At 35.2% G+C, this 25,825-nt stretch overlaps 1 protein-coding gene across 11 annotated transcripts in view; it reads right to left on the bottom strand.

Moving 5' to 3' along the window:
* Positions 1-25,620, bottom strand: part of LOC149570210 (serine/arginine-rich splicing factor SR34A-like) — a 66,285-nt gene extending 40,665 nt beyond the window's left edge. For 4 of the 11 annotated variants that reach the window (XM_089822845.1, XM_089822851.1, XM_089822848.1 and 1 more), the window contains exons 1-8: positions 25,385-25,620; positions 25,147-25,227; positions 24,906-25,034; positions 2,016-2,081; positions 1,696-1,770; positions 1,481-1,592; positions 1,314-1,360; positions 1,173-1,230 (exon numbers count right to left, since the gene is read on the bottom strand). In XM_089822845.1, the coding sequence (XP_089678971.1) occupies positions 1,173-1,230; positions 1,314-1,360; positions 1,481-1,592; positions 1,696-1,770; positions 2,016-2,081; positions 24,906-24,992 (445 nt within the window). In that variant the 5' untranslated portion in view covers positions 24,993-25,034; positions 25,147-25,227; positions 25,385-25,620. Of the gene's footprint in view, positions 1-1,172; positions 1,231-1,313; positions 1,361-1,480; positions 1,593-1,695; positions 1,771-2,015; positions 2,082-24,905; positions 25,228-25,384 lie in introns of all 11 variants that reach the window. The other 7 variants (XM_089822846.1, XM_089822852.1, XM_089822849.1 and 4 more) reach the window with 2 other exon arrangements.
* Positions 25,621-25,825: the final 205 nt, after the last annotated feature.

The raw sequence follows: 25,825 nt of genomic DNA, 5'->3' as shown, positions 1-25,825 counted from the left end.
GTAACTACTCTGTCTTATCATTATGTGTTGTGATATCTATTCCTTGTATTGTGTTATTTCTGCTATAAAATCAACATCTCTACCTACTTGCATCCTTTGTAAGTACCATATCTCCCCCCTCTCCCAAAATGAGATGATCCAATCAATGAGAATATAGCAAAAAATAACAACATATAATATGCATATCGGCAGCAAGATTGAAACCCATATCTTCTATCAAATGCAAGTCAGCTGATTATACAATTCAATACAATATACATCATACCACCGAGTCGGACAAATATAGAAGCTGCATTTTAATATATGTGTTTTCTAAAACTGTATCCTTATCAGATTTATTGCTCATTAATCCTGATGCTGTCTTCCTGGTTCTACCTGATCCTCTTCCTTCCCGCCATCTTCTCTATTTATTTCTTTGTTTCCTTGAAGAACGGTGACCCTTGAGAGAAGGCATGCCTCTTCATTATTGTTAACTAACTAATTGCTTCTGATCCTTGTCCACGCCTCTTCACATTAACTGTTTTATTTCCTGTTTATTAATCTGATCGCCATTATTGTTAGTTGATTGCTTTCTAGCAATTAGGATCACTGACTTCTATGTAACATTAGTGGCTTGTTTTTTGCCATATCAATCACTGGAAAAGATTAATACCTTTGGTCCAATATTGCAGAAAATTGTTTAGCCTTAAAACAATAAGACAATATTCGGGTATAGTAAGTATCATGGCAGGGGCATGACAAAGCAAAAGACTTGTGCCTCAGTTGTGTGCTTGATTCTTTGCATGACTGTACTCTTGTTTCTTGATTTTCCTATCATGTGTGTAATGGCAGTGAACATGTTTAATTGTTGATTGTGTCAATTGTAGGTGAAAATAGAGTTTTACTGAATGTTCTTGCAATGCTACCACAGTAGAATCCATTATTAATGAGCGTTGAGAGATGTCACTGCCCTTGCTAGGGATTAGAATCTTGTCACCTACCATTCTCTAACAGTTTCGAAAGTTCCTCACATGTCATGTTCCTTTTTCCCATTCCAATGAGAGCACATTTCCTATTTAAAAGATAGACTCTGGCATAGACAAAATGTAACAACAAAAGAATCGTTATACACTTAAAACTGTAATCATGCCATTGTCCTTTACTTTTAATAGTTTATAGAACATAAAACTTACCTTTTCCATCACGGAATACTTGGGCAAAACTAACATCACCAGCTCTTCGCATGTGATCCTGAAAATCACAGTGGACTAAAAATTAAATAAAACTACTCACATTATCTTGATAAATTTAACCATTTACTAGTCATAACTCACTTTTAGGTCCTGCCATGATGCTGAGGTAGGCAGCCCAGTGATAATAACTGGATTAGACAACAAAGGCTTGCCTTCAGAAAAGAACTGAAAATTGAGACTAAACTAATGATGCAATATCAAACCTCCAAATAGAAAGAAATTAGTTTTGTCCAAATTTTGAGACATACCTCGATAGTCAGAACTTCTTGGTAGACCACCATCTCGTCTGCCTCCTCCACTACTAAAGCTATTATACCGATCTGTTGATGCTGATCCTCTCCCACCATGAGAAAGTTCAACCTGCATAAAAGAGTAATAATATACATAAAATATTATTCCCTCAAAAGGGGTTGTATGTAAATTATTACCTGAAAAATGTAATAGAACAAGAATCTTCTCTGACCCGCAGATGATGACCATCAACTTCATATCCATCACGACCTCGAATTGCATCTTCTGCATCATGAGCATCCTCATACTGCAACAATGACAAATAATTTACAACTGAACTGTATATTACAAACATAATATTATGAAAAAGAAAAAATTGAAAAAAAATTATAACTTAAGAGGAAGGAAGCAAACGTTTTTAAAACATCATTATGACCTGGTATCAAAACCGCAATTTTATGCCAACCATTCACATATCACAGTAATATTTCTTGCTGTATAGCCTAGATTCCATAGAACACAACAGTTTGAATTTGAAGTCAAGAAGCATACCTCAATGAAACAATAGCCAGGAGGACGTGGAGGATACTTCATATCAATCTTAACAATTCGTCCATACTGCTCAATGAAGTCATCAGAAATTACAATCAGAAGATGAAACAATGAATATACCAAGTACAATAAATTTGTATACACAAAAGAACCATTATGATGCATTTCATTTCTTATTTATGCGCAAAATTTTAATTGAATACCATATTTAGACACAAAAAAAGCTCTTCTTTCAAGCAAAACTATTAATGTCTATTTCATAAAAAAAAAATATGAAACACCCATTCAACTCTGATGATGTTAATATAATCTCCAAGGACAGACCTACCCTCTTGAACATACTAAAAATTGTCATATGACGAACAAATGGCGGCTATGAAAAATTCTTCATATTAGCGAATAAGCCTTGGTATATATAAGTTGGACATTTTCACAGGATATTATAACTATTTCCTGAAAAAAAACAAAATAAAGGAAGCGAAAAAACACTAAATACTTTAGGGATCATCAGAGTTACCCGGGCACGTGTTTCCAGCAAAAATTGAGCCATCCCAAAAATGGGAACGTCCCAAAAACTCAGAAACTTCCAGAAAAATTTCCTTGCCTGTCCCCATAAAATTGATGTTTCAGTTTTGATAATTTGTTTGATTTTCAATCTCCTGTGAACAGTAAAGCTCAATTATTTAACACAAACATTATATGTTAGGATTCTGGAATTTATATAAGCATGCTTTATGCATGTTTTTATATGAATATTTATAATTTCCCTGTGTATTTTAATTTTTTTCTATTTTTTATATAGTTGTTCCCACTGATGCCCCCTGCTCCAAGAAAAAAGAAATCTGTCCCGGAAACCTGTTTTCCCGTCCTGACATCTCACAAACCTGAGGTAACATACAGATCATCCATAGGATATTTACCAACAAAGATGGAGTAGGGTCACAAGTTTTATGTATATAATCATAAATACTCTATGCTCCCACAAGTTTCCAAGACAGGGCTGAAGACTGGATTTTCTGGTACAGGAAATATTTTTAGCTATTTTTTAGGGGACAGCTATTAAAAAATAGGGTAAAATTTAAAATACAAGGAAATTTCAAACAATCGATTACATAGATAAAGCATTCATTATAGACATTATATGATATAGAATATTTCTAAGTGCGGGTAATTGAATATGAATTATGATATATATATATATATATATATAGACACACACACGCGCACACGCACAGAGCATGAATTAATATAGACAATGGACATGCTTGACTGCTGTGTGTATTCAGCGCATCTTGTTATCGAAGTATTCTTGAAACCTTCAAGACTGCATGTTATATTGTCAATCTAATTAACAGAGATGAATGTTTAAGTACAAAGGTAACTGGTTATGTTCCAGTTTGCCCTCAACTGGAATACTAATATATGAGACTGTTCTATCAATTATAAATGTGGCAAATCCTGCTGACTAAGACTCAACTCATAGTCAACAGTATAATGGCTATGGCATGCCAAGTTTGTTTGAGACAATCCTTGTACAATGTGCAAATTGTCCAATGTATGAAACAAGATCATCCTTGATTGTGACTTTGACTATGCAGATGCAAAGATCTACAACAAAAGATATGCATTTTGTAAATCTTGTGTTCATGGTTAATCATTAGTCTATTACTTGGTTAGATTTTAAATTGGTGGGGATTTTCACCCCTCACGAGGATCTTTTTTCAATTAAAAATGTACTTATTAAAATGTGCTTGACATATTGCTGGACCATAAGGGATAGTTATCTGTTCTTGGGATGGTCAAGGGACACTTGGACGTCCCTAGGCAAGAAAGGGATGTCCCTAGGACATTTTCATTTTTTTAATGATAAGAGCTAGTGGGGACATTTCCTACACATTCTTGAAACATCCACTCACAAAAGAGGGATGTCTTCGAAACGTTTCCATTTTTGTCCAAGTAAGAGGGTGGGGACAAGGGCAAAAATGGGAAGGGACACATCCGCTAGAGAGCACTAAAAATACTTCTAATAAAAAACGACCAAAAGCATCCCAAGGGAAAACTCTAAGAACATCAACAATATTCCCAAAATTATAAGGCATGAGAATGAAATTCAAATACAAGGAACCATGAAAAATTTAGAGGAATAGGAAAACAATTACACGTATAGGATGTTTGGGGATTTTCTTCTATTCATACCATATGTACTAGAGGCTATAGTTGAGAAGAAAATAGAATTTAATATCAAATTTGTATATTTTAGTGATTCAAATAGCTCAATGCAAATTCTAAATGATAACTTAGTAATTTACATTTTTAAAATAATGCCAACTAGTAATTCTTATTGAAACTTTTATAAATAACTTCTTTAATTAGTCAATTTGCAAAAATAAAGAACAGCCAAACAAAAAAATTACCCTTCAAAGAACTTGGTAGAAACCAAATGTGTTTAAATTAAGAATTGTTGGTGTAAATAAGTATTTACTATTTACACTTTACTTAAGCTTACTTAGGATAATGCATATTCATATTAGTTGTCATGTAGACACCTAGGAGTTTGCATATTCATATGAGTTGTCATGTTGAAAACACAATAGTTTGCACTCCAATTGAGCACATGTTGTCTACTACATCTCTTTATGAGATAAACCTTTACATTCTTATCCTCTCATTGTTGCACGTACATTTATGCACAATGGAGGATAATCCACTCTTGGTGGACATGTGCTTAGTTGTTATGCTTATCTCTTGTATGACTTCTAGACATATCAGTTGCCTTTATATACAAGGAACTTTTATGATGTATTCATCCAATTATCTGATTAATCCATTCTCATTTGATCATATCTTGTCTCTCTTGTGCTATCTCTTGAACTTCTAGATCTTGGCATTTCATTCTTGCCTTAAGCAAATTCTTACATGGTATCAGAGCTATACCAAATTCTTACAAGAATCTTACAAGGATTCTAACGAATATAAATTTAAAGTTAAGCGTAAGAAATTGACAAAAAAACACAAATACAAGGACATAGGAGCAGATACTGATTTATAGCAAGATCATTGGAGACAAATTCAACCAAATTATAGAAACTTCCCTAGTCTAGATGGTTCGCTTGATGCATAACAAGTCTTCAATTATATGACTTCCCATTTTGTCGTGTTTATTTTTTTTTAAGAAAATAGGTTTAACTAAAGTTCAAACAAATGGATGGCGCTTGAAACAAGCTCCTTTAAAGCTTCAAAATATAGTATGTGTATTTAAAAGGTGCTCTTAAGTACTTCATGTAATCTTACTCTTTAATGATGATATTGGAAGTATTACAAGCCATAAGACGTCAACAAATGCTTCAATGGATCTAAGAAAGATGGGAAGGTATGTACTCCACAAGTGGTGATCTTAGGGCCACAAAAATGAGGAATCAATAACAAAGGAACACTTGACTTTCTTTCTTACAGCTTTTGTAATGGTTGTCCCATATGGTTCAATACTAGCAGATGAAAGGTGTTCTATAATATACTTATTTCCTTTTCCATTTTGGATCTATCTCAGAATGTTGACAATGATTTGCTCACTTTCTACAGCTCTCTAACTATGGAAATTCCTTCATTGTGTGTAATATCCCCTATTCTAGAGCTCAGATTAAAATAACTATAATATTAAATAATTAAATAATTAATAATTGATAAAAAATATATAATCTTATCAAAATAATAACTTGTGTTATATCATCTTTAATATAAGAAACATTGATAGTATACATATTAGAGTACATATATATATAATGATTATCTATTATCAATATTATATAATTTATAAAAACAATAATCATTAAAAGTAATTAAAATATAAAAGCTACAAGAATATACATACCAAGAGTCATAGTATAATGTATGGTACATATAATAACTGAACAATTAGAATAATATCCAAGTAAAGATAAATAATATAAATCTAATATATTTAAATATGATTAAATATTGTTATGATTATAATACAATAAATGATATATATCATTTGCTACAATCTGAAATATATAAATCTTCAATAGTCGTGTCTAAACAAAACAATGAAACAACGTGTCTCATTACCCTTTATGTACGCATGATATAAGAAACATTAGAACTAAATAATGAGGGCATGGATATATATCTCTATTATATAGCCTTACCAATACGGGGGGAAAAAAGGAGAGGACTCTCCAATTACCGTGGGAAGAAGACTTCAGACTGACATAGCAGGGCATAAGGAGATTTTCAGGAGCAAATCATCCAAGATACATTATAATCAGTGTTAAAGAGGATTGTAGTAGCAGCAGATCATCCAAATTCGTGGATATAAGACTCAGCATCAAATAGGGAACCATCTGGAGTGTGGAATGATCCAGCATTTGATATCACCAGGATATGGAGGAGAATGATGGAAAACAATATGGAATCAGGAGGATTCTTTCAGACCAATTCCTGCAATAAATTTCTCATTGGATCATTTTACAATCAATACCAATGCTCCAACATCAACAACAGTGGCATAGTCAATGAGCTCATCGAGCCTTTCCAATTATGTGTTCTTACGGGACAACTAACAGGGAGAGGAATATGATACAAAGTATGGGAAGAGAAAGATGATAAGAGATTTATAAGGCATATGGTTATACATTTTTCATTTCCTACAACAAGTTTGGAGAAGATAAAATAGTGAAGGGAATTAGTATAGTGCCCTCAAACTGAGTTTCTACCAGGCAGCATGAGCCTCCAACCCACACCATCTTCACGTAAGTCAACAAATAACATTCCCATAGGCATATATAGTGAAAGACCATCCAATAGATTTAGACAATTGACATTTCTGATAACGCCTAAGGGAGCATTGCCATGATTGAACAGTCAGCAAATAACATAAGTAATCAATGTATATTCAATTTACATTCAATAACCAGCACAACTAAGGAAGGCAGTGAACCGTTTTTCAATCCAATATCGACGGAAATTGGTAATGAGAGAATTAATATAAACTCACCCAAAGATGGAATAAGGCACACGATATCCATCAATGTTTTGGACAGAAAGAAGAACTCAGTCATATCAAAATGTCTACATAATAATGTGTAACTAAATTAGAATTGCATGCTCTCTATACATGGAAAATCACCCAAATTATAGAATCGTCCAGTCATTGAGGACTGTAAAGAAAAATTGCAAAGGATTATATCTACCATGTATGCCTGCAAACCATATGTTGAATATAGAATTACAATGTCAAGTCAAGGAAGTGAATGTAAGGAGTTTAAGATAATATTGTTTCTTACAATGGAAAAATCCATCATTGTCATCTTGTATACTCAATATTAAGTATCAAAATTCATAGCAAGAATAGAGAAGTCTTTGAACAATAATATTGTTGGTTAATAATTACGGTTGAAGAATGAGTTCTACAAATACTTAAAAGATGTTATTCTTTAAGTGAAGCCATTGACTAGAAAGAAGTAATTTATAATTAATTTGAAGGAATCAGTCCCAAATCTTATAGGCATGTTCATGGGGACATTACATTGTGCTGATCTATATCAAAAAGAATTCAAACCAAGAAGATAGCATTATCTGTAAGTTAAACCAGTTATAAAGACCCGAAATTCTAAACACAAGCATCGCTGCTAGTTAGCATGCCTTTGTGCAGAAGAATATGTCAATACTTGAATGGGGATATCTATATTTTATTGTGATATTTGATGTTAATCATCAACATCCATTCTCTATTCAACATCTTTCTTTGGCACAATGACAATAAGAGATCCAATGGAAATGTAAATGGACAGATAATTCCTTGATTCAATTATTTCTTGGAGTTGTTTCTTAACTTCTTTCACCTCCAAAAAGGATTTTTTGTAGAGGCCTATTTAGAAGAGTGAAGTATGGTGGTAAATGAATCTCATGCTCTCTGTCTCTCCTAAGGAAATTGTCATCATGGTCTTAAAATTTACTCTTCGATTCGCCTTTGTTCCTTGTCAAAGACATGCTATAAGATACCTTATATTCAACTATCTCCTTGCTTATCTCTCAAAATAAGTAAAGCAAACGTTACACTTAATAAGAGTTCCAGTTCAGGAAACAACAAACTAGCTATGGACTTAAGGTGCTATCTACAAAAAAAGAAGAGTACCAAAATGGAAATCAACAAGAGTGGTAATGCTTGCCAATAGAGGGTAATTTCTACAAGAGAGATGTATATCTTTACCATGCAGAAGCTGAGTTACTAAAAATAGTCAATCAATATTTCTCCTTGAGAATTGAAGAGTCATTCTTTGTGGGGTTTCAAAATGAACTTTGGAATTAAGACAAATATTTAAGACAAATACCTTGAAAACTAGGGTAAGTTGTTGCAGCGGGGTTAACTGTGTTAAAAAGATCAACTAATTTTTATGTCCTTAAAGGTAGTTCCACCATCCTTCAGGACAATCTAGCAAACTCCTATTTGCAAAGTCGACCCCAAGGGACCTCACACAAGTAAATAAAATAAAATGAAGTAAGTGAAAAGAACCATTGTTTTATTTTACACGACTACCTAGATAACCAAACTTTGTGTCAAATCATTTATCCTTTCTTGTAAAGCAATAGGCCTCATTGCTTCTAGATTTTATATAAGTGGAATACAAAAGCTACGATGAAAAATGAGTAAAAATAAACTATATCTACCCTACTTGATGCACATCCATCTAAGAACAACACTTTATCTGCTTGGTCAAGTATGTACAATAACTTGTCCCATATGACATTAACAAAATGGAGATGAGTTGCATTGCCATGAAAGCTCCAAAAATAATCACTAGATTGATGTTCCATAATAACTATAAATATCATGCCCACTCCATGTCATCAATACCGCCTATCATTTAAGTTCAAAACAACCTCTAGATGAGAATCACTCCTTCAGCCAAAAAGGTTTTCATCCTTTGGAACAGAAATCATTAGGGTTTTTGTCCTTCAACCTCTTGCGAATCCAAGGGTTTCCATCCTTGAATCGATGTGCTCAAACACTAGGGTTCAAAATAACTTTGATTTGGAATTTTGAGTATCTTTCATAATAATCCATTTCATAAGGCCTCTATGTTTCATAAAACCACCAAAAAAAAATCAAAGACCATAAATAATGCATCCCTAAACTAGTACCCAACAAATAGCATCGATACCCAAAAGTAGCATTTTCCATCAAAATGCACTCAATATTGTGTCATGTGCCTATGGGCATACATAGGAAAGATGGGGAAAGACTTTTATGACCTACAAACATACTCTACAATAACACCACATTAATGGCATCCTTGGTTGCATCTTTTTTTTCAACACCAAAGGTCCACATTTCCATCATTAAATGCTCCCTTTTTGTCCACTAAGTATTGTAAACGGTGCATCATCCAACTAGAATTAATGGTGATTCACCCATGCAAAGAGGTAGGCGAGGTGAACGATGAAAAAGGTTGGAATATTGAAGGTCAATAGTCGAGGGTATAGTTGATGGGTGTGTTATGACCACACCAACATGGAATCAAGTGTTAAAAACACTCTACCCTCTCTTGTTCACCATGTATGCTAAGATTATAGAGGATCATATAGGTGACTCCAAGGTTCCAATTGTAAACTTGTGACTTTAGTGTGGATGAGTTTATTTTGACTCAATCTATGTTGGATATGCAAGGGGACTTACGATAATACTCTTCATATGTCAATGAGTATGAATGATGACAATGAAGTGTATGATTCTAAACTAGGGATTTTGAAATAAATTGCAAATAGATGAAGGTTTAGGAACTTTATTCTAATCCAAGAATGCAAAAGAATATGAATGTGTTTGTAAACTCAACTAGGCTTAGTTTTCTCATTAACTTCCACCAAGCTAGTGCAATCTTCTAAGGTAAGCAACAGATATTCAAATCACTACTATAACACCAACACCGTTCATTGATGCATATCAATGTGTAAGCAATAATTCAAGTTTAACTTACTAATCTTATAATTGACCAAGTGAGGTAAATTTATCTTCAGCAAATAACAAGTGGTATTAGACAAGTTTCATAAAGGTTGATTCACAATTTTGTTCATCCAGCTAGATTACTCAAAGAAAATTCTAAACTAAACTGAGAGATCAAAGAACCACACAACACTTCACAATGCTTAATAAATCACCACACTTCAATGATTAAATTCAAGTATGGCAGATCTAAGTGATAATTCTCCAAAACTCTCCCTTACAAATGGGGAGGAGTGAGGATTATATAGGAGCTCCAAATACAATGAACAACTAGCATTGATTTGAAACCAATAACCTAGATGAAACCTCAAAAAACCCTTATTACAATTACTACATTAAATGCATGTCTAATGAGAATAAAGCACCTTTGAGTCCACCAATAAGAAAATTCAGTGACATGAGAATTGTTGGTGTGAATTTTGTTCTACTACAATATGCAAAATCAAATACTTGATATTTTAGATGAAACACTGTTAGTATACAGTTTTTCCCTCTTCAAAACGTTAACATATTTTTGATTCTATTCCCAAATTGGAGAAAAACAGAAACACTAACAAATGAGTTCTTTGAATGACGAACTCTCTGTATTTACAAGTGCAATTTCCTGACTTCAAAGATATAGCAATACAAATCTTATTGTAAAAGAATTATTTCAACAATCACTTTTCAACAGAAAGCATAAGCCATATCAATCAGTTCACAATGATGAAAAGAATGTGCAGATTAAAAAGTAATTCAAACTTCACAATAATTATAAGCCACAAGACTGCATGTTATTGTGAAACAAATCTAAATAAACTCAATCACAGTGAAGGAAACTATGTTATCAGGATTCAAGATCAACAATATGTAATGCAAAGAATGAATTGGTTACACATACATTTACTCCCATACGAAAATAAAAGCATGCTTCAGGAAACCCATATGATTTACCACCCAAAACATGTATATCAAACCATACAATTTAGATATTATTGCATTTACTGTAAGAGTATCACAATCCAAAATTGATATTTAACTACGAAAGTATCAATAACCAAAGGGTCAACCCTATCAAAGTCTTCGAAATAAACTTATATAGCCGTGCAAGGCTCCAAGATTCAATTTTTCAAAAACTAACTCTCACGAGGAGTTGGAAACTAGCTTTCTAAAAACAAAGTCTTTTAGCAACTAATTTAAAAGGAAAACAAACTAAGCCATATAGCCCCTAGATCCTATCTAGTCTATTCCCAACAACTACATTGGGATTGGTCTGTTGCTCCTGATTTTCAGGAAGTCCGCAACATGCGTCCTTCCACCTCTTGTATGCGGCAACAAATTCAACTAACACGTTCTACAGGGGCACTCCAATCAGCTCCAGACTCAGCTTCTAAACACGTTCAATCCTATGGATATGGTTCATTGTCTTCTCAAGTGCTTCCAAATGATCCCTGCACAAAATCATCAAAGTCTGCACGGGCGATGGTGGTGAAGTCCTTTACTGTCAACTCTCGGATTTCTTTCATTATCTTGATCTTGTCTTGAAAAGAAGCCAACACTTCTAGTGTCCCTCTATCAAGTTTATATTCATTTCCCATGATCCTAACATCAATGCACTTGATGTTGTTGTCTAGGATCTGTTTGAGGCACTCCATTTCCTTTAGCAACTCTGAGACTTCTTCCAGGCCTTGCTCGATGATCATGTTCCTCCATTCTAAAGGGGCACTCCGATCAGCTCCACCCTCAACTTCCAGACACGTTCAATAATGTGGACATGGTTCATTTTCTTCTCACGGGCTTCCAGATCCCTGCACAAAATCATCATAGAGTCTGCATCGGTGAGGGTGGTGAAGTCCTTTAATGTCAGCTCTCGGATTTCTTTCATTATCTTGATCCTGTCTTAAAAAGAAGCCAACACTTCTAGCATCCCTCTATCAAGTTTATCTTCATTTCCAATGATCTTGACATCAATGCACTTGATGTCGTTGTCTAGGATGTGTTTGAGGCACTCAATTTCCTTTAGCAACTTCGAGACTTCTTCCAAGCCTTGCTCGATGATCATGTTCCTCCATTCTAAATTAGCTCTAGCAATTAACAGGAAATCACCATCTATTGGGGGCATCAAGTACATCTACCAAGAATTTGGCAATACCATAAGTTTGGACTTTCATTATCTAGATACTAAATTCATCCCACTTCACTTTCTCACTTTCCTATGCATTTAGTTCAGATTCTAGCTCTGCTACCATTTTGGTTGCACGTGCCTTAGTCTCAGTAAATTCAGAGATATAACTCATTCCATTGGTCATTACAATGTCCACCCACTCATTGAAGACTCTAGCAACTAACTTGTCCCTCTTAAGTTGATCAATGAATTTTTGATTAGTTGGAGAAGTAACATCTACAACCAAAGCACCACCTAGGACTGCTAATGCATCACGATTTTGCAGGACATGGGTATATTCTACCATTAGATGCATAGTTTGCTTCATCTCCTTCTTATCTTTCCAAATTCTATGCTTGATCTTCTTATTGCTAGCATTGAAGATCTTAATATCTACAGCTCTAGTAGCCATCCCAAGATTGGTTCTCTATACCATGAAGTCTTGTGACTGAGCTTCTTCTTGACTTTTGTCACTGGTGGGCTTGTAAATGCTTGCTATCCAATGCCATGTTTTATCACCCATATCTAACATGGACTCAACCTTTGGTTTCTTACTCTTGGGAGTTCTCCCAAGGTATTTCGCTACCATATCTTGCAATGGAAGAGTGATTGGCAATATGTTTCTCTTCTTATTGACTAAATGATCAAACCAATTGAGAGTGGAAACATCACCCTGAGTTTGAGAGCTTTGAGGGCCTACAGGGGTCACAATAGTTAGTGCACCTGTATTTGTAGTATCAACTCCATCATCTACTTACTGATTATGATCTATCACCTTTATAGGGCTCTCGGTAGAGGATTTTGCTTTCAGCTCTCCTTAGTTGGGCTCTTTGTCTAAAATTACAACTTCTTTATCCTTTTTGCCTTTTTGACTCTAAGAGCACGTGATCCTTCGAGATGTCTAAATTTGAACTTGAACCAGCTCCTCTGCACAAGGTTCAACTTCTTGTTCTAAACCTGTTCACCTTCAGGGGAACAAGGCGCAACTTGATCAGTACCAAGAGGTGGAATTAAAGAACTAAAGCTACTTGAGGTCATTTGGGGGGAATGCTTTGTTCCCTTCAGCCTTAGTTACTTCTTCGTCTTAAGCCAAGCTTTAGTCCTATCAATTACAAGTACAGTTCTCGCATGGAGGTCCTCCTCTTCAAGTTTATCCCAATCCAAGCTTACTTCAATTTACTTATGACAAAATATCACATATACTTACTTCAATTTTCCTTTATCAATTAAACGTATTATTATTATTTCAATACCCTAAAGATAGCTTCTTTTTTAATTAATAAAAATATACTTCCATATTACTTACCTTATAAAATGCCCTCCTTATGATTTTGGGATTACTAATACTCCTTATTTTATGATTACGTGGACTCCTTTATGTAAGAGTGAGTTTGCCTTTTATAGTTCCAATACTAACTTTAAATATTTAATCTTCTTCGTTATTTTCTAAATATTCGATTCGTCTTCTTGTTCAATCATTAAGCCATTCAAAAGCCCTTCGTACTTATAGTATGTACTATGCTTGGTCAGATAGTCATGTACCTAGGTCTAGTTTAGGGAAGATATTTATAATTAGGACTAGTTGAAAGGTAAATGTTTATAGTTAGGAATGATATGATATGATATGATAGATTTTAATGACGTCCACGAGACTAAAGTAGTCTATGGGACCCATGCAATCACCCTCCCGAGTCAGGAGCGGAACTAATCAGTTGTAAAGTTTTGGTTAATTTGTCTCTCCTTCTTTGAAGTTTGGTAATCAAATTCGCTGCTCTCTTCACTTGATCTTCCTTGAATAAATAGTTGAAGTCCTTGTTCTGCAGTGTTTTTCTATAACCATATTTGATGTCATTGTAAGCTAGGCACTCCTTGACAAAGTGTTGCTCTGTCTCAATTGTTCCCATATTACAAAATAAACATGTTTGTATAATGGTATATAGTTTGTTTAGTATTTAGTTTTGTTAGTTCTATTGGTACATATAGGTGAATGTCTTAGCAATATATATTAGATTAGTTTTCATCAAATTATTGAATGGCACCAACTGTACTAGACATCTTTAATTTTTAATCAAAATGTCTTCAATCTAATGTATAATATTTATTATTTAATAAATATTAGTATTAATTCAATTGTTAGATATAAGATTTTATCATTAGAGGGGAATATTACAAGTTCTCTTGCCAATACAGTTCCTTTGAAGTCTACACTAATCCTCGTCATCAAACACTTCTCTGATCTTCACAAATTTGCATTCAAGCTCACACAACAATAAAACATCTGCACGCAATACTCAATCATGGAAAAGTATCCTTCCTTTATACCAAGTCCTAATAACTAATTGAGTCATCCTTGAAGTTTTTGCAATGTACAATGAATAATATAGGACCATCATAAGATAATACAACTAGGTTCCACATGCTACAATACAATTTACATCTATTACAAAACTCAATCCGCCTCCAAGGAATAATCCGCACATTATCCTTCACAAGTCTTCACGAAATGAAAATCAAATTTTGCCACCTTGAACATAGCATCACGAACATGTCTTTGACCAATATCCAAGCCCTCTAAACAAGCTTCAACCTTGTCAAAAAGATACAGCACAAGCAACAACATGCAATTCCCTGTAAACTGTCCTACAACCACTCAGAAAATCTTTCATAACTCGCTGAAAACTTCATAACTCATTTCACGCTCTTAGCCATGGCATCTATAAACATCCACAAACATACTGCTTACCTCGCTAAAAGTAACTCAACAACCAAAAACCTCACCGAACAAAATTGTCTCTAGTACTCTATAAGAACTATCCAAAAAACTAATATGTTGACATCAATCATGAATGCAACACATAAGCACTCAATCATCTCCCAAAGCATACTAACAATGTCCATAAGGCATTCATGCAACCCTTGCAATGGGTTAATAGTGCGAAAAGATCAAAACAGGTACTCCATGACTTGCATCATAATTCAAGAATCGAGATATGGAAGGGAGGTGACACACTAGTAAGGGGGAGTCCTAACTCTTTGACAAAATCTTGGGAATGAGCAAGAAGCGTGACAATATGGGGAAGCTTAGTACCCCAATGGTAATAGAGGAAAGGACATGCTGCAAAAGTAAACTCCACTACTCTAATGACTTACATATACTTAGAGAATTCAACATACTCAAATACTTAGGAACTGTTGACACAAAAACCTACACCCTTTCTTGAGGTATGACCCTCAAGCGACCTTGTTTAACATGGAAACAGCCTCCAAGTGTGGGACTTGCGCTCTAAGGTTAAATCTTTGGAGAAGGTCGGCTTCCTCACTATCAGGGTGCACCTAAACTACTGCTTGAGAAAAAAAGGCAAAAGGAGAACATAAATTAAAATGTTGAAAGGGAAAGGTTATGCACCAAGATAGAATTGTGGTTACAACTCTGCCCACAACTGCACAAAACATCAACAAAACACTCCAATATACAGATCTAGACTCTAATCTACCTTCAAAGAACTCACATGCAGGTTTAGAATTGATTAAATGCTGAAAGGAAGGATATCTTCACAATACAACAATTATCAATAGATTGAACACAACATATAACTTTAAGAAGTAGGAAAGAAACATTCAAAACAAGGCAAAAGGCATGCACAATAATGAATGGCAAGCAGAGGTAAGAAATAGAGCTATTTCATTAATGGAAGGCAAAAGTTGCAGAGCATAACGCTGCTACAAAATACAAACAAAGAAGAACCCGAAAAACATATTTACAACTGCCTTTTAAAAAGTTCAAGCATAACTCTGATTTAACTAGGAGTTCAAACCCCAACCAAGGTGGAGCTAAGTTGCAGAGGAAGCAGTAACTGAAGAGTCAGAATGGAATTTGATCTTGAAGTGCAATTTGATGTTGGAAGTGACAGTAAGAAACCCAAATCAACGCACTCAACCGCAAACGGTCAAATCCCCAAGGATTTGGGGATTTGATTATTTCATGCATTAAAGAGGCATGGAGTGCATTTGCATCGTGCAAACAAGGCCCGAGAAGTCGTTGGGCATTAAAGAATTGGCCCTGCTGGCGTGTCATGGCCGAAAGACTACAAGGAAGGATAATAGGATGTGTTATCCGCCCACAACATGCAGGGTTGACCGCAGGGGGGAAACTGATTTCCCCGAAAATAAAAGTTGGTCGTCGATGAAGGTCTTCCCTTTGAAATGGACGACCCAAATTCTGCGAAAAATCTCCCAACGAAAGATTAAGTCACAATCGTCGATGCAGATTCTCCCCTTGAAACGAACAGCTGAGATGTAGCAAGGAGACTCCAAGATGCGTCAGATCCAACGGCCATCGTGCAATTTCGAGTTTCGGAGCCTCGCAGAGACTCCACAAAGTGAAGAAACGTCGGAATGGCGACGCGTGGAAGCATCTTGTGCTTTCAAGAAGATGGGCAAATAACTCGCAAAAACACGAGAGTTGTCGAATCTCGTAGCCAAAGTCACCCGTACAAGAACAAACCAAGTCAACTCAATCAATGAAGGGACTGAGCTAAAATGAAATGTTAGCTGCCAACCTTAGCAATGCTAACCCATTGCAAAACCTTGCTCATTGAAAGTTTCTCTGATCGGATATCAGTGATGGACTAAATGGGGGGCAAAAATGGCCAACAGGAACCTCGTAGACCTTAGGCAAATGAACAGTGATGAAAATGAAGAACACAAACACAAATCTAAGTCAAGGAAGACACAAGAAAAAGGAAATACGCAATTCAGTTCATAACATTGATTTTTACAGAATGGGACATGACAGCTAAGGTCTTGCAATTCCACTTAGTCACATAAACAGCAATCAATGAAACTTTGAAATCAGAACCCAACATTCATATTACAGTTCATTTTGGCATGCAACTTCCTATTAACTAATGAGAAGTCTCCATCAAGGAAAATTCGAATTCCAACTTTCTATTTAATTTTAAGGATCAAAAAGTGGTCCTAGGGGGTTATTTTGGTGAAAAATAAGTGTTCTCATGATAGTAATATGGGTTGGGAGTCTAAATTTAACCTTTAGTGGGCCTAGATGATCTTGGAACCCTCTCAACAAGTCACTTAGAATTTCGAGATTGAAGAGTTCACATGTCTCCCCCTCTTGGTCAAGATTACAATTTTAGAAAGGGGCAAGGATGTAAGAAAAGGGAGGCTTCTTGTTTGGGCCATTTTTAGCTAAGTGAGAAGTTAGAGGCTTTTTAGAGGGGTTGGGGGAAATGAGTGAGTTGTCTACCCACTCTCTAAATTTAGAGACTCTTAGAGTTTGGAAGCTTGGAGGGAGCTCTTCTACAACCTTTCATGTCCATTTTGCAAAAGGATTCAAGGTTGGTTTCTTGTTTCCCATGTAGGATTTTTCTTCAAACTTCCATAATGGTGTTTCATTCATGAGCATGAAGGACTATGAGATTCATATTGCGTGTAAATTGCATGGTGTTGTATTGTGATGTAGCATTCATGTAAATGTTTGAATGGTGATTCATGTTGTGGGAAGATTGTGATATTGTTGTGTTGAGATGAAACGTGTTGTTGCATTTGATTTTCTCTTGTTTCTCCATTTTATTATGAGTGTTGTCATGGGTGTGAAGCTTCACTCACCCTTTGGGAAGGGAAGAGAAGTCTTGGGTGAAGGGGTTAGCTGGGCTTGAAAATTTAGTTGAGAACCTTGGAGTATATGCTCCATTGTATGCCATAATCATTTGTATCTTACTTTGGGGGTGATAAGGGAAGTATGGTGTGGAAAGGAAATTTATGGAGTATGGGCTCCAAGGAAGCTATATTTGATGGTAGTGTGTTTGGAAGAAGATTGTGAAAGCCCCGAAAGGGCATGGAATTTGCTGATTTGTGAAAGCCCCAAAAGGGCATGAAAAGTGTTATTGCAGATATTGATTGATATGACAAATCTCCTATTTGAAAAGCACACCTTCACCCTATGTTCATGGTTCCATTTGTGAACCATTGTGAAATATCTTTGGGATGGAATTGTTCAAGTGATGTAATGTGATGTATATGCATTTGCAAGATTGTACGTGATACCTATTTTGAGCCTTGTTCCCTTAGCTCGGGGGTGGTCTCTTTGGAGCCTATGGTTGGGAGGAGAGTACCCATGGTCTTTGTTGTTTTATTGTGATGTATTTGCAGATTTTGTGCTCAAGGGAGCAATGGAGGAAGCTTGGAATGATCATCTTGTGGATGTTGCTTGAATGAGAAAACCTGTCATTGTGCATTGTACATGTATTGGAGAATCTCTCTCCATCTTATTCAAGTTGTTGAAATGAATTATTGCATAGTATCAAGGAAGGGATGTGTAATTGTTTAGTGTATTTGAAGGGATGAAATCCTTCTCCATGTTATTGTATATTGCATTGTAAGAGTTGGACCCTTCTGTTTTGTCATTTGTGTATTGAATTGTAAAGTGAGATCTTCATTTTATGTACATTGTTGTGAAGGATGGATCCATGAAGTGAATGAAGAAGTTAGAATATGGACATAGGTAGCTGCATTGTAAGATTCAATGTTATGCATATAGTTTGCATTGAAATAGAAATATTGTCTCAATGTCATAGTTGTAAATGAGAGAAAAGAAAGAATTTTCATGTAAAGGAATAGTCATTGCTATGATGTCCAAGTAGTGATTATGTAAATGAAGAATTTATTTTCATGTTGATTTGATTTATGAATCAAAACAATAGATATGTTGTCATAGATTGCTTTTCTATAAGAGATTATTTTCAAGAGGTAGCTCATTACTTTTGACCACTGAAGGAATGAACATGCATTGTTTATAATATACTCATTTTGAATCATGATACAAGAGAATGCATTTCATGTGTTAAGTTTATTGTTCAAGGTGATATTAATCTAGATAGAAATATTGGAATGTTAAAATAACATTATAGTTGAGTAGAGAAGATAAATCAAATAGATTACATAGCATAAACTACCATGAGGAAATAAGCCTGTACATGCATATTTAACTCTTTGGATTTTGTATGGGAGAGGCAATTAAATCTCCTCCCAATTACAGAACAATAAAATAATCCTCAAGTATATTCCCGATGATTCTCTTATAAAATAATAAACAAATGTCCTATAGCCTAAGACTTAAATGAAATGTATAAGTTCAAAAAGAGGACAACATCAACTCCCATTGAAATCCCCATGCAGGTCTATCCACAAAATAAATAAATAACTCTTAAACACCCTGTGACTATATATATAAAGAAAATCACCATCATAACACATATTATAATATATCCCCTTTTACTTTTCCCCATGCAAAAGGCCCCTTATAATACAAAGAGGGGGGAAACATTTCATAAAAACAACACAAAAACAATTACTTAGGAGGGAGGCGACATGGAGAGTGGGAGAAGGAAGTAGTTCCTACCACCCCCAATCTTCTCGACACCATGCACCACTCGATCTACCAACTCGATCTAAACATATGATAATCTCAGATTGTGATTATTCTGGCCTCTATGAGCAATATGCTTTTCTACTTTGATTGTGCACTTAGTTGCAAGTATGGTCACAGTGATCATAAGTCATGGGCAAGATGACACTCCGATTAAAAATGGGATAGCAATTAGAGATATGAAATCTGACATGGTTTTTTGGTAAGATAGACTACTGACAACAATTTTTGTTACAGTATCAAAAGGATGACATGCAGGGATGTCCCTAAGTGGGTTGTTTTTATCTGCAATACTAAGTGGCAAGGACAATATTTTGTATGAATACGGAGAAAATTAATTATGATTGGCAATTTGTATAGGTCACTAAATTTTGCTTTAAAGTATCAAAATAGAACAACAATATATATCATAGGGTGAAAAGACTAAATATGGTGCACAAATGGAGACCCTAAAATTAGGGCTCCATCACGTCTCTTCTTTGTACTACCATTAACCCCTGAACCTCCCAACTTTCCTCCACGTACGCATTTACTAATCTTAATATTTTGTGGCATGCATTGTGAAAGTCACTACCTGGTCAATAATTTTCAAGTATTCTACAAGTCGAAACTGCACAGATTTAAATGGCACAACACCTTCTTTAATGTTGGCTCCCAAGACCCTCTGTGCTGCGAACTTCTAGATTGCCCCGATATAAATGGTAATCTCTAACATTGAGTGCTCCACTGTAGACATGACTTATCACATCTCATCAAGTCAAACCTAACATCCTACAAATTTGATGGTGTTACCTGCTCAACAACACTTGGAAAACCCAAAAGAACCATTGCAGATTACCAATCTCTAAAAACAACCCATAATGACAATATCCCATCTTGATAGTCGGTGTCCCTCTACAGACGCTATAGAGAGGTTCAATCCTACAATCAACCTGTGGACATTCATTCCTGAGTTCCTGCGCAAGACTTCAGAATTTCAAAAATTGTCGTCTTCACATACAAGCTCTATACATTAGAATGGTTGAGAGCTGAAGGCTGTTGGAGTACAATAATTATACAAGTGACTCTTAGTTTACGCAAATAATGAAAGGATTATTCGCCTTCAAAATAATATTCATTGAAAATTATCATTTGCAACCTAGCTCTGATACCATGTTGGATTTCGTGGATCGCTGCAAATGCAGTTGCATTGCCTGTATTGGTATATGCTTTTCAAATGCATCAATCTCCTCTTATATGTATTGCAAATGACACATGGAGAGACATGTATTCTCATGAGACATGTCTATCCATTATAATTATACAATAACAAATATATATAATATCTCATATATTAAATACATACGTACATACATACATACATACATACATATATATGTATGTATATGTATCACACTTATATATGTAATATATATATGTATATTTATAGGTTTAACTGACTAAAGCTACCAAACATTAACAAGTTTATTTATTCAACTATCTTGTATTTTGAAATATGGAAATGAAGATTTTATATAAAGTGATTTAATTATGTAGGAGAAATGTTATAGGTATATGATATAATACAAGTTGTAATTAATGATATTGGAGTTATTTATGGATAATTAATCATCTATATATCCATTCCTTTAAAAAAACCAAACTAATTTTGTAAACCTATTCATTAAAGATTTTATAACAAGATGCATTGATAAATGCAAACACTCACTTGCGAGGATAGGTAGTTGAACCAAATTCACGTCTTATAGCTTAGGTCTGGTAAACAACATACCTTATGGAATCAAGTATCTAACAATGGGTTATAACTTGAGTTCTATTAAATGCAAGTATTGGTCAATCATGTAAAGTAAAAGATCTCCAATTGTTCTATTGATGTCATGATATTAGATTATTGAATGGATCGAGTATTCTGACCCTGTCACCCAACTAGAATTTTACACTTAATCTAACCATATCCTATAGGTCCACGCATCATAAGCATATGGCCTCTGTGATGCCTAAGGCCTAGTTGGAAAATGTTATTGCATCATGAAACTGTTAAGCATATTACCCTATACTAATTTAACCTATTAAAGAAAGTACTTTCTAGTAGAAATAGTACTAAGTATCCGTGAATGCCATACCATATGATCATAAGGTTTACTCAAAAACCTCAAGTAGATGTTTCTCAAACACATAACTAATCGATAACCAAGTTGAAACGTGTTAACATCGAAGTGTAAGTAACCTAAGTGTACCTTTCAAATATATATATATATATATTCGTAATTTTTTTCCCTTGAAAATTTGGACATGACAAATACGCCATTCTGTCCATAACATTGAATTTTACAAAATGGGACATGACAGCCAAGGTCTTGCAATTCCACTCAGTCACATAAAGAGCAACTAATGAAACTTTAAAATCAGAACCCAACATTCATATTACAGTTCATTTTGGCATGCAACCTGGCAACAAACACTACCAGCAACAAACATGGTCATATACTTGACTTGGATAAATTCACCAGCACCTCCCTGATCATAAAAATAAATTAGAATGTGACTGTCAGCAGTTCATGATATTTCAATCAGACCTATTTCAAACCTATGTAAGCAGGTCATACAACCCTAGCAAAACAAAAGAAAATGGCCTCACATGTTTCCAACCCAGCAACTAAGCAAGCTTTCCATTCAATAAGGAATTCTGACAACTGTTAGAAACAATGTCAAAGTGCCTCCAAATGCCTGCAATGAAATTTTCAGATAGCTAGCTATAAGGTGTCATTTTTTAACACAAAAGTCATTCCTAACTTAACTTACATTTTTAAATGCAACAGAATGGTTCATTTGTTCCTAGACTTCCTACAATAAGTGAATTAGAATCAAATAAATCGGCAAGAATATTGAGCTGCAGAAAAAGATATCAAACTATCTCTAGATTTATGATTTAAATGCTGCCTTACCTGCCCTGCTCAAATACAATGTTAAAGTTAAGTCAAGAATGATTAACTTTTCCTTAAAGCCAACGACAGAATTATGAGAATTCAATAGCAAACAAAATACAAATATTTGACAGAATACCAAAATCTATAGGCAAAAATGACAACAATTTATAGGCTCTAGGATGCACTTGTGAAGATGACAAGTATTCCAAACGAAATAATTTAACTGGAGGACTGACACATCTGTAAGAGAAAAGATGTCAAACGAACTCATCTTGATGAATGAGATGTGGAACCAAACTACACTCAATCAAGAAGTTCAATAAGATAGAGGTGGCATGTACTTCCACCAATCAAGTAGGTGACATGTGCTCATATTTCCTAGTCTACGCAAAATAAATAAATAATAATTGGGGGAATTATTGTCCCACAATGAGAGCTTCCTAGCAACTATGCAGATGTCAAACGAACTCATCTTGATGAATGAGATGTGGAACCAAACTACACTAAATCAAGAAGTTCAATAAGGTAGAGGTGGCATTACTTCCACCAATCAAGTAGGTGACATCTGCTCATATTTCCTAGTCTAGAAAAAATAAATAAATAATAATTGGGGGAGTTATTGTCCCAGAATGAGAGCTTCCTAGCAACTATGCACAATTGCTTAAGAAACTCCAAAACTGTAATGTGAATGAAAGCTAAGACTATGCAATACTTTGGTTACAACAATGTGATGTACCTATAACACTCACAAATTTACCAATTTAAAGCACATAAAATTTTGAATAAGGCAACAAATATGACATGTAGGGGTGCACCTGCTATAAAGAGAAGAATAACAAATATGGAGCCATAAACAATCATGTGACAATACCAGTCTATCAAACTCTATAGCAACAATACTACTGCTCTATAATTTACAAGCTTTATTCTTACTGTTTAATTTAGGACTGATGAAAAGAAAAACTTACAAAAAGTGATGCCCCCCAATTATTTAAAAGCAAATTTTAAGGCTGATGATGAACGGGACAACTTCTAAAAAGTGATGCCCTCAATTATTGAAAAGCAATTAATAGCCCTACAGAGCAACTGATTGTATTTTATTCAATCTTTCACTGAGTTTCTTGACAAGGGGGATGCCGGGACAGATTTTGGGGATGGAGGGACCAACGGCCTAAATTTGGGGATGACGTGTGGGCAGCAGGGAATGGTGGCAACAAACACATAGTACTTGAAACATTAGTTATAAAAAGATGTGTAAGGAATAGGCATAAGAACCGTAAATCAAACTTTGTCACACTATGTAAAGTTTACACCAATAAACATTAAAACATAAATATGATTGCATTAAAATTTTCCCACAAGCAATGGTGGGCAGAGTTCTGTAACTTTGGAAGCAAAGTGCAAATCAAGAATAAGTATAAAGAATTGCAAATGAAACTTTGAAATACCAAGTCAAGTTTGAAGTTATAAACTAATAAACATTAAAAAAATTGGAAATTATTGCAAAAGCAATAAGAATGGTGGGTGGAGGTCTGGATCAGAGGATAGTGCACCTTGTGGGTGTCTGGAGGCAATGCCCCCAGAAACGTCAAGAGACAATGCCCCTAGCTGGAGTCTGAGGGCAGCGCCCCTTGCAGGATCCGGGGTCAGTGCCCCTCACAAATAAGGCCTCCAAAACCTCAAAAACCTTCATTGCAAATGTCATTTTCACAAATATTTCACCATTTTTCTTGCTTAAGGAGAGTTTCCATTTCAAGTGAGAGCTATGGGAGAATCCTAGGGGTCCCTGTGACGGTCAGAGACTTCTCAGAGTGCCTGTGACATCAAGCCATCCCCGGTGAAACAGCAGCAGCGTCAGAGGGACGTTCCCGCACATCCCCAAAAGGGAAAAAGGAGCGGAGGGGTGGATGCCCATGTTTCAATGGTATTGTTCCGTATGCCACAGCAAGACGCTTATGATCCGATGGTTTTCCTCTGCAGCTGAATGAGTGATTTATGATACTTACTTTCGTGCATATGTGTAAATCTTAAATATCATCTTAAAGGAAATATTTCAAGCTAAGGACGATCTTCAGTATCAGAATTTCTCCGACTTAATTAAAGGAAAAGCACTTAAATCTCGGTTATATATTCTTATACGGATAATGTATCTGCGGATCGATTTTCAAGGTGAATTTCATGAATTCAACACCTTGCTTGACATGGCTTAAATTTCACATTAGAGAACAACGTTGAAGTACTGAACGGCCCTTGTAAAATCCCCTCTGACATCGAAACCCTAAATCTAATGGAAACAATATATGCTCAGATAACAGTATAAATTTCAAAAACAAAGTAAAAAAGACTGTGAATGAACCTTGTAAAAGATGTCTTCGACGTCCCGCTCCCGGTAATCAGCAGGCAGATTTCCCACATACAACATCCGGCTGGATCGGCTGCTCATCTTATATCAGCAATCAAATAACTTTGGCGGCTCCGCTTTGACCTTAGTATACATATAATGTTACAGAGTATCAAGATAAGAAAAACAGAAATCTTCAAAATTTCTACCAATCAATGCTCGCAGGAATCAGACTTCAAATCGCGCAGAATGACACCTGACAAAAACAAAAAGTGTTTCGATATGACAAACCAACGATAATAATACAGCTGCCTGCTCTCGATACAGTGCCTTGCGCCTGGAATTTACGGAAACAGGAAATGTGAAAATTAATGCAACCGTAACAGCGACATTAAACATACCTAGCCTTTCTACAAAAGCTTGACGTAAACTAATAAGAGTGTAAAATAGACATTAAATCAAAGAAAATGCTGAGAGAATTTCGGTGTACTTACTAAACAAATTTCCTGGCTGCGCGTGGTTTGAAGAATCTCTAGACGAGTTCTAGGGCTTGACTGCTACTGTGCGAACCACGCGAACCAGGTGAGGTCGTTGAGAGCTCAGGGATACGCGCAAACCCTTTGCCTGAGATTCACCTAGGGGACCTCCAGGATGCAGCGTTCGTCTATTTTTAAAATAAATTCAAACGATATCCAAATTACTTTCCACTCGAGTCTTACCGTTCGTGGGTGAATTTGTTGAGGTGTGCTCCTAGTTTATAGAAAACATATTTTTTAAACGAGAGACCCAATACGTCATAGTTCATAGTTCCTGCCTAATACCTAATGATTGTAGAGGTGTAGATGAGTGAGAATAAGGTTAAATAGTTCTAAATTTAACATTGTGAATGCATTAATTTTTGTTTAGAAATGCACTTGTGATCTGATAGGATGATT

The sequence above is a fragment of the Cupressus sempervirens genome, chromosome 3, assembly GCF_028749045.1.
Source record: "Cupressus sempervirens isolate cs-2001-9-10 chromosome 3, ASM2874904v1, whole genome shotgun sequence".
NCBI classification, from domain to species: Eukaryota; Viridiplantae; Streptophyta; class Pinopsida; order Cupressales; family Cupressaceae; genus Cupressus; species Cupressus sempervirens.
Note: the sequence above shows the minus strand (reverse complement) of the source record. Positions and strands in the feature narration are given on the sequence as shown.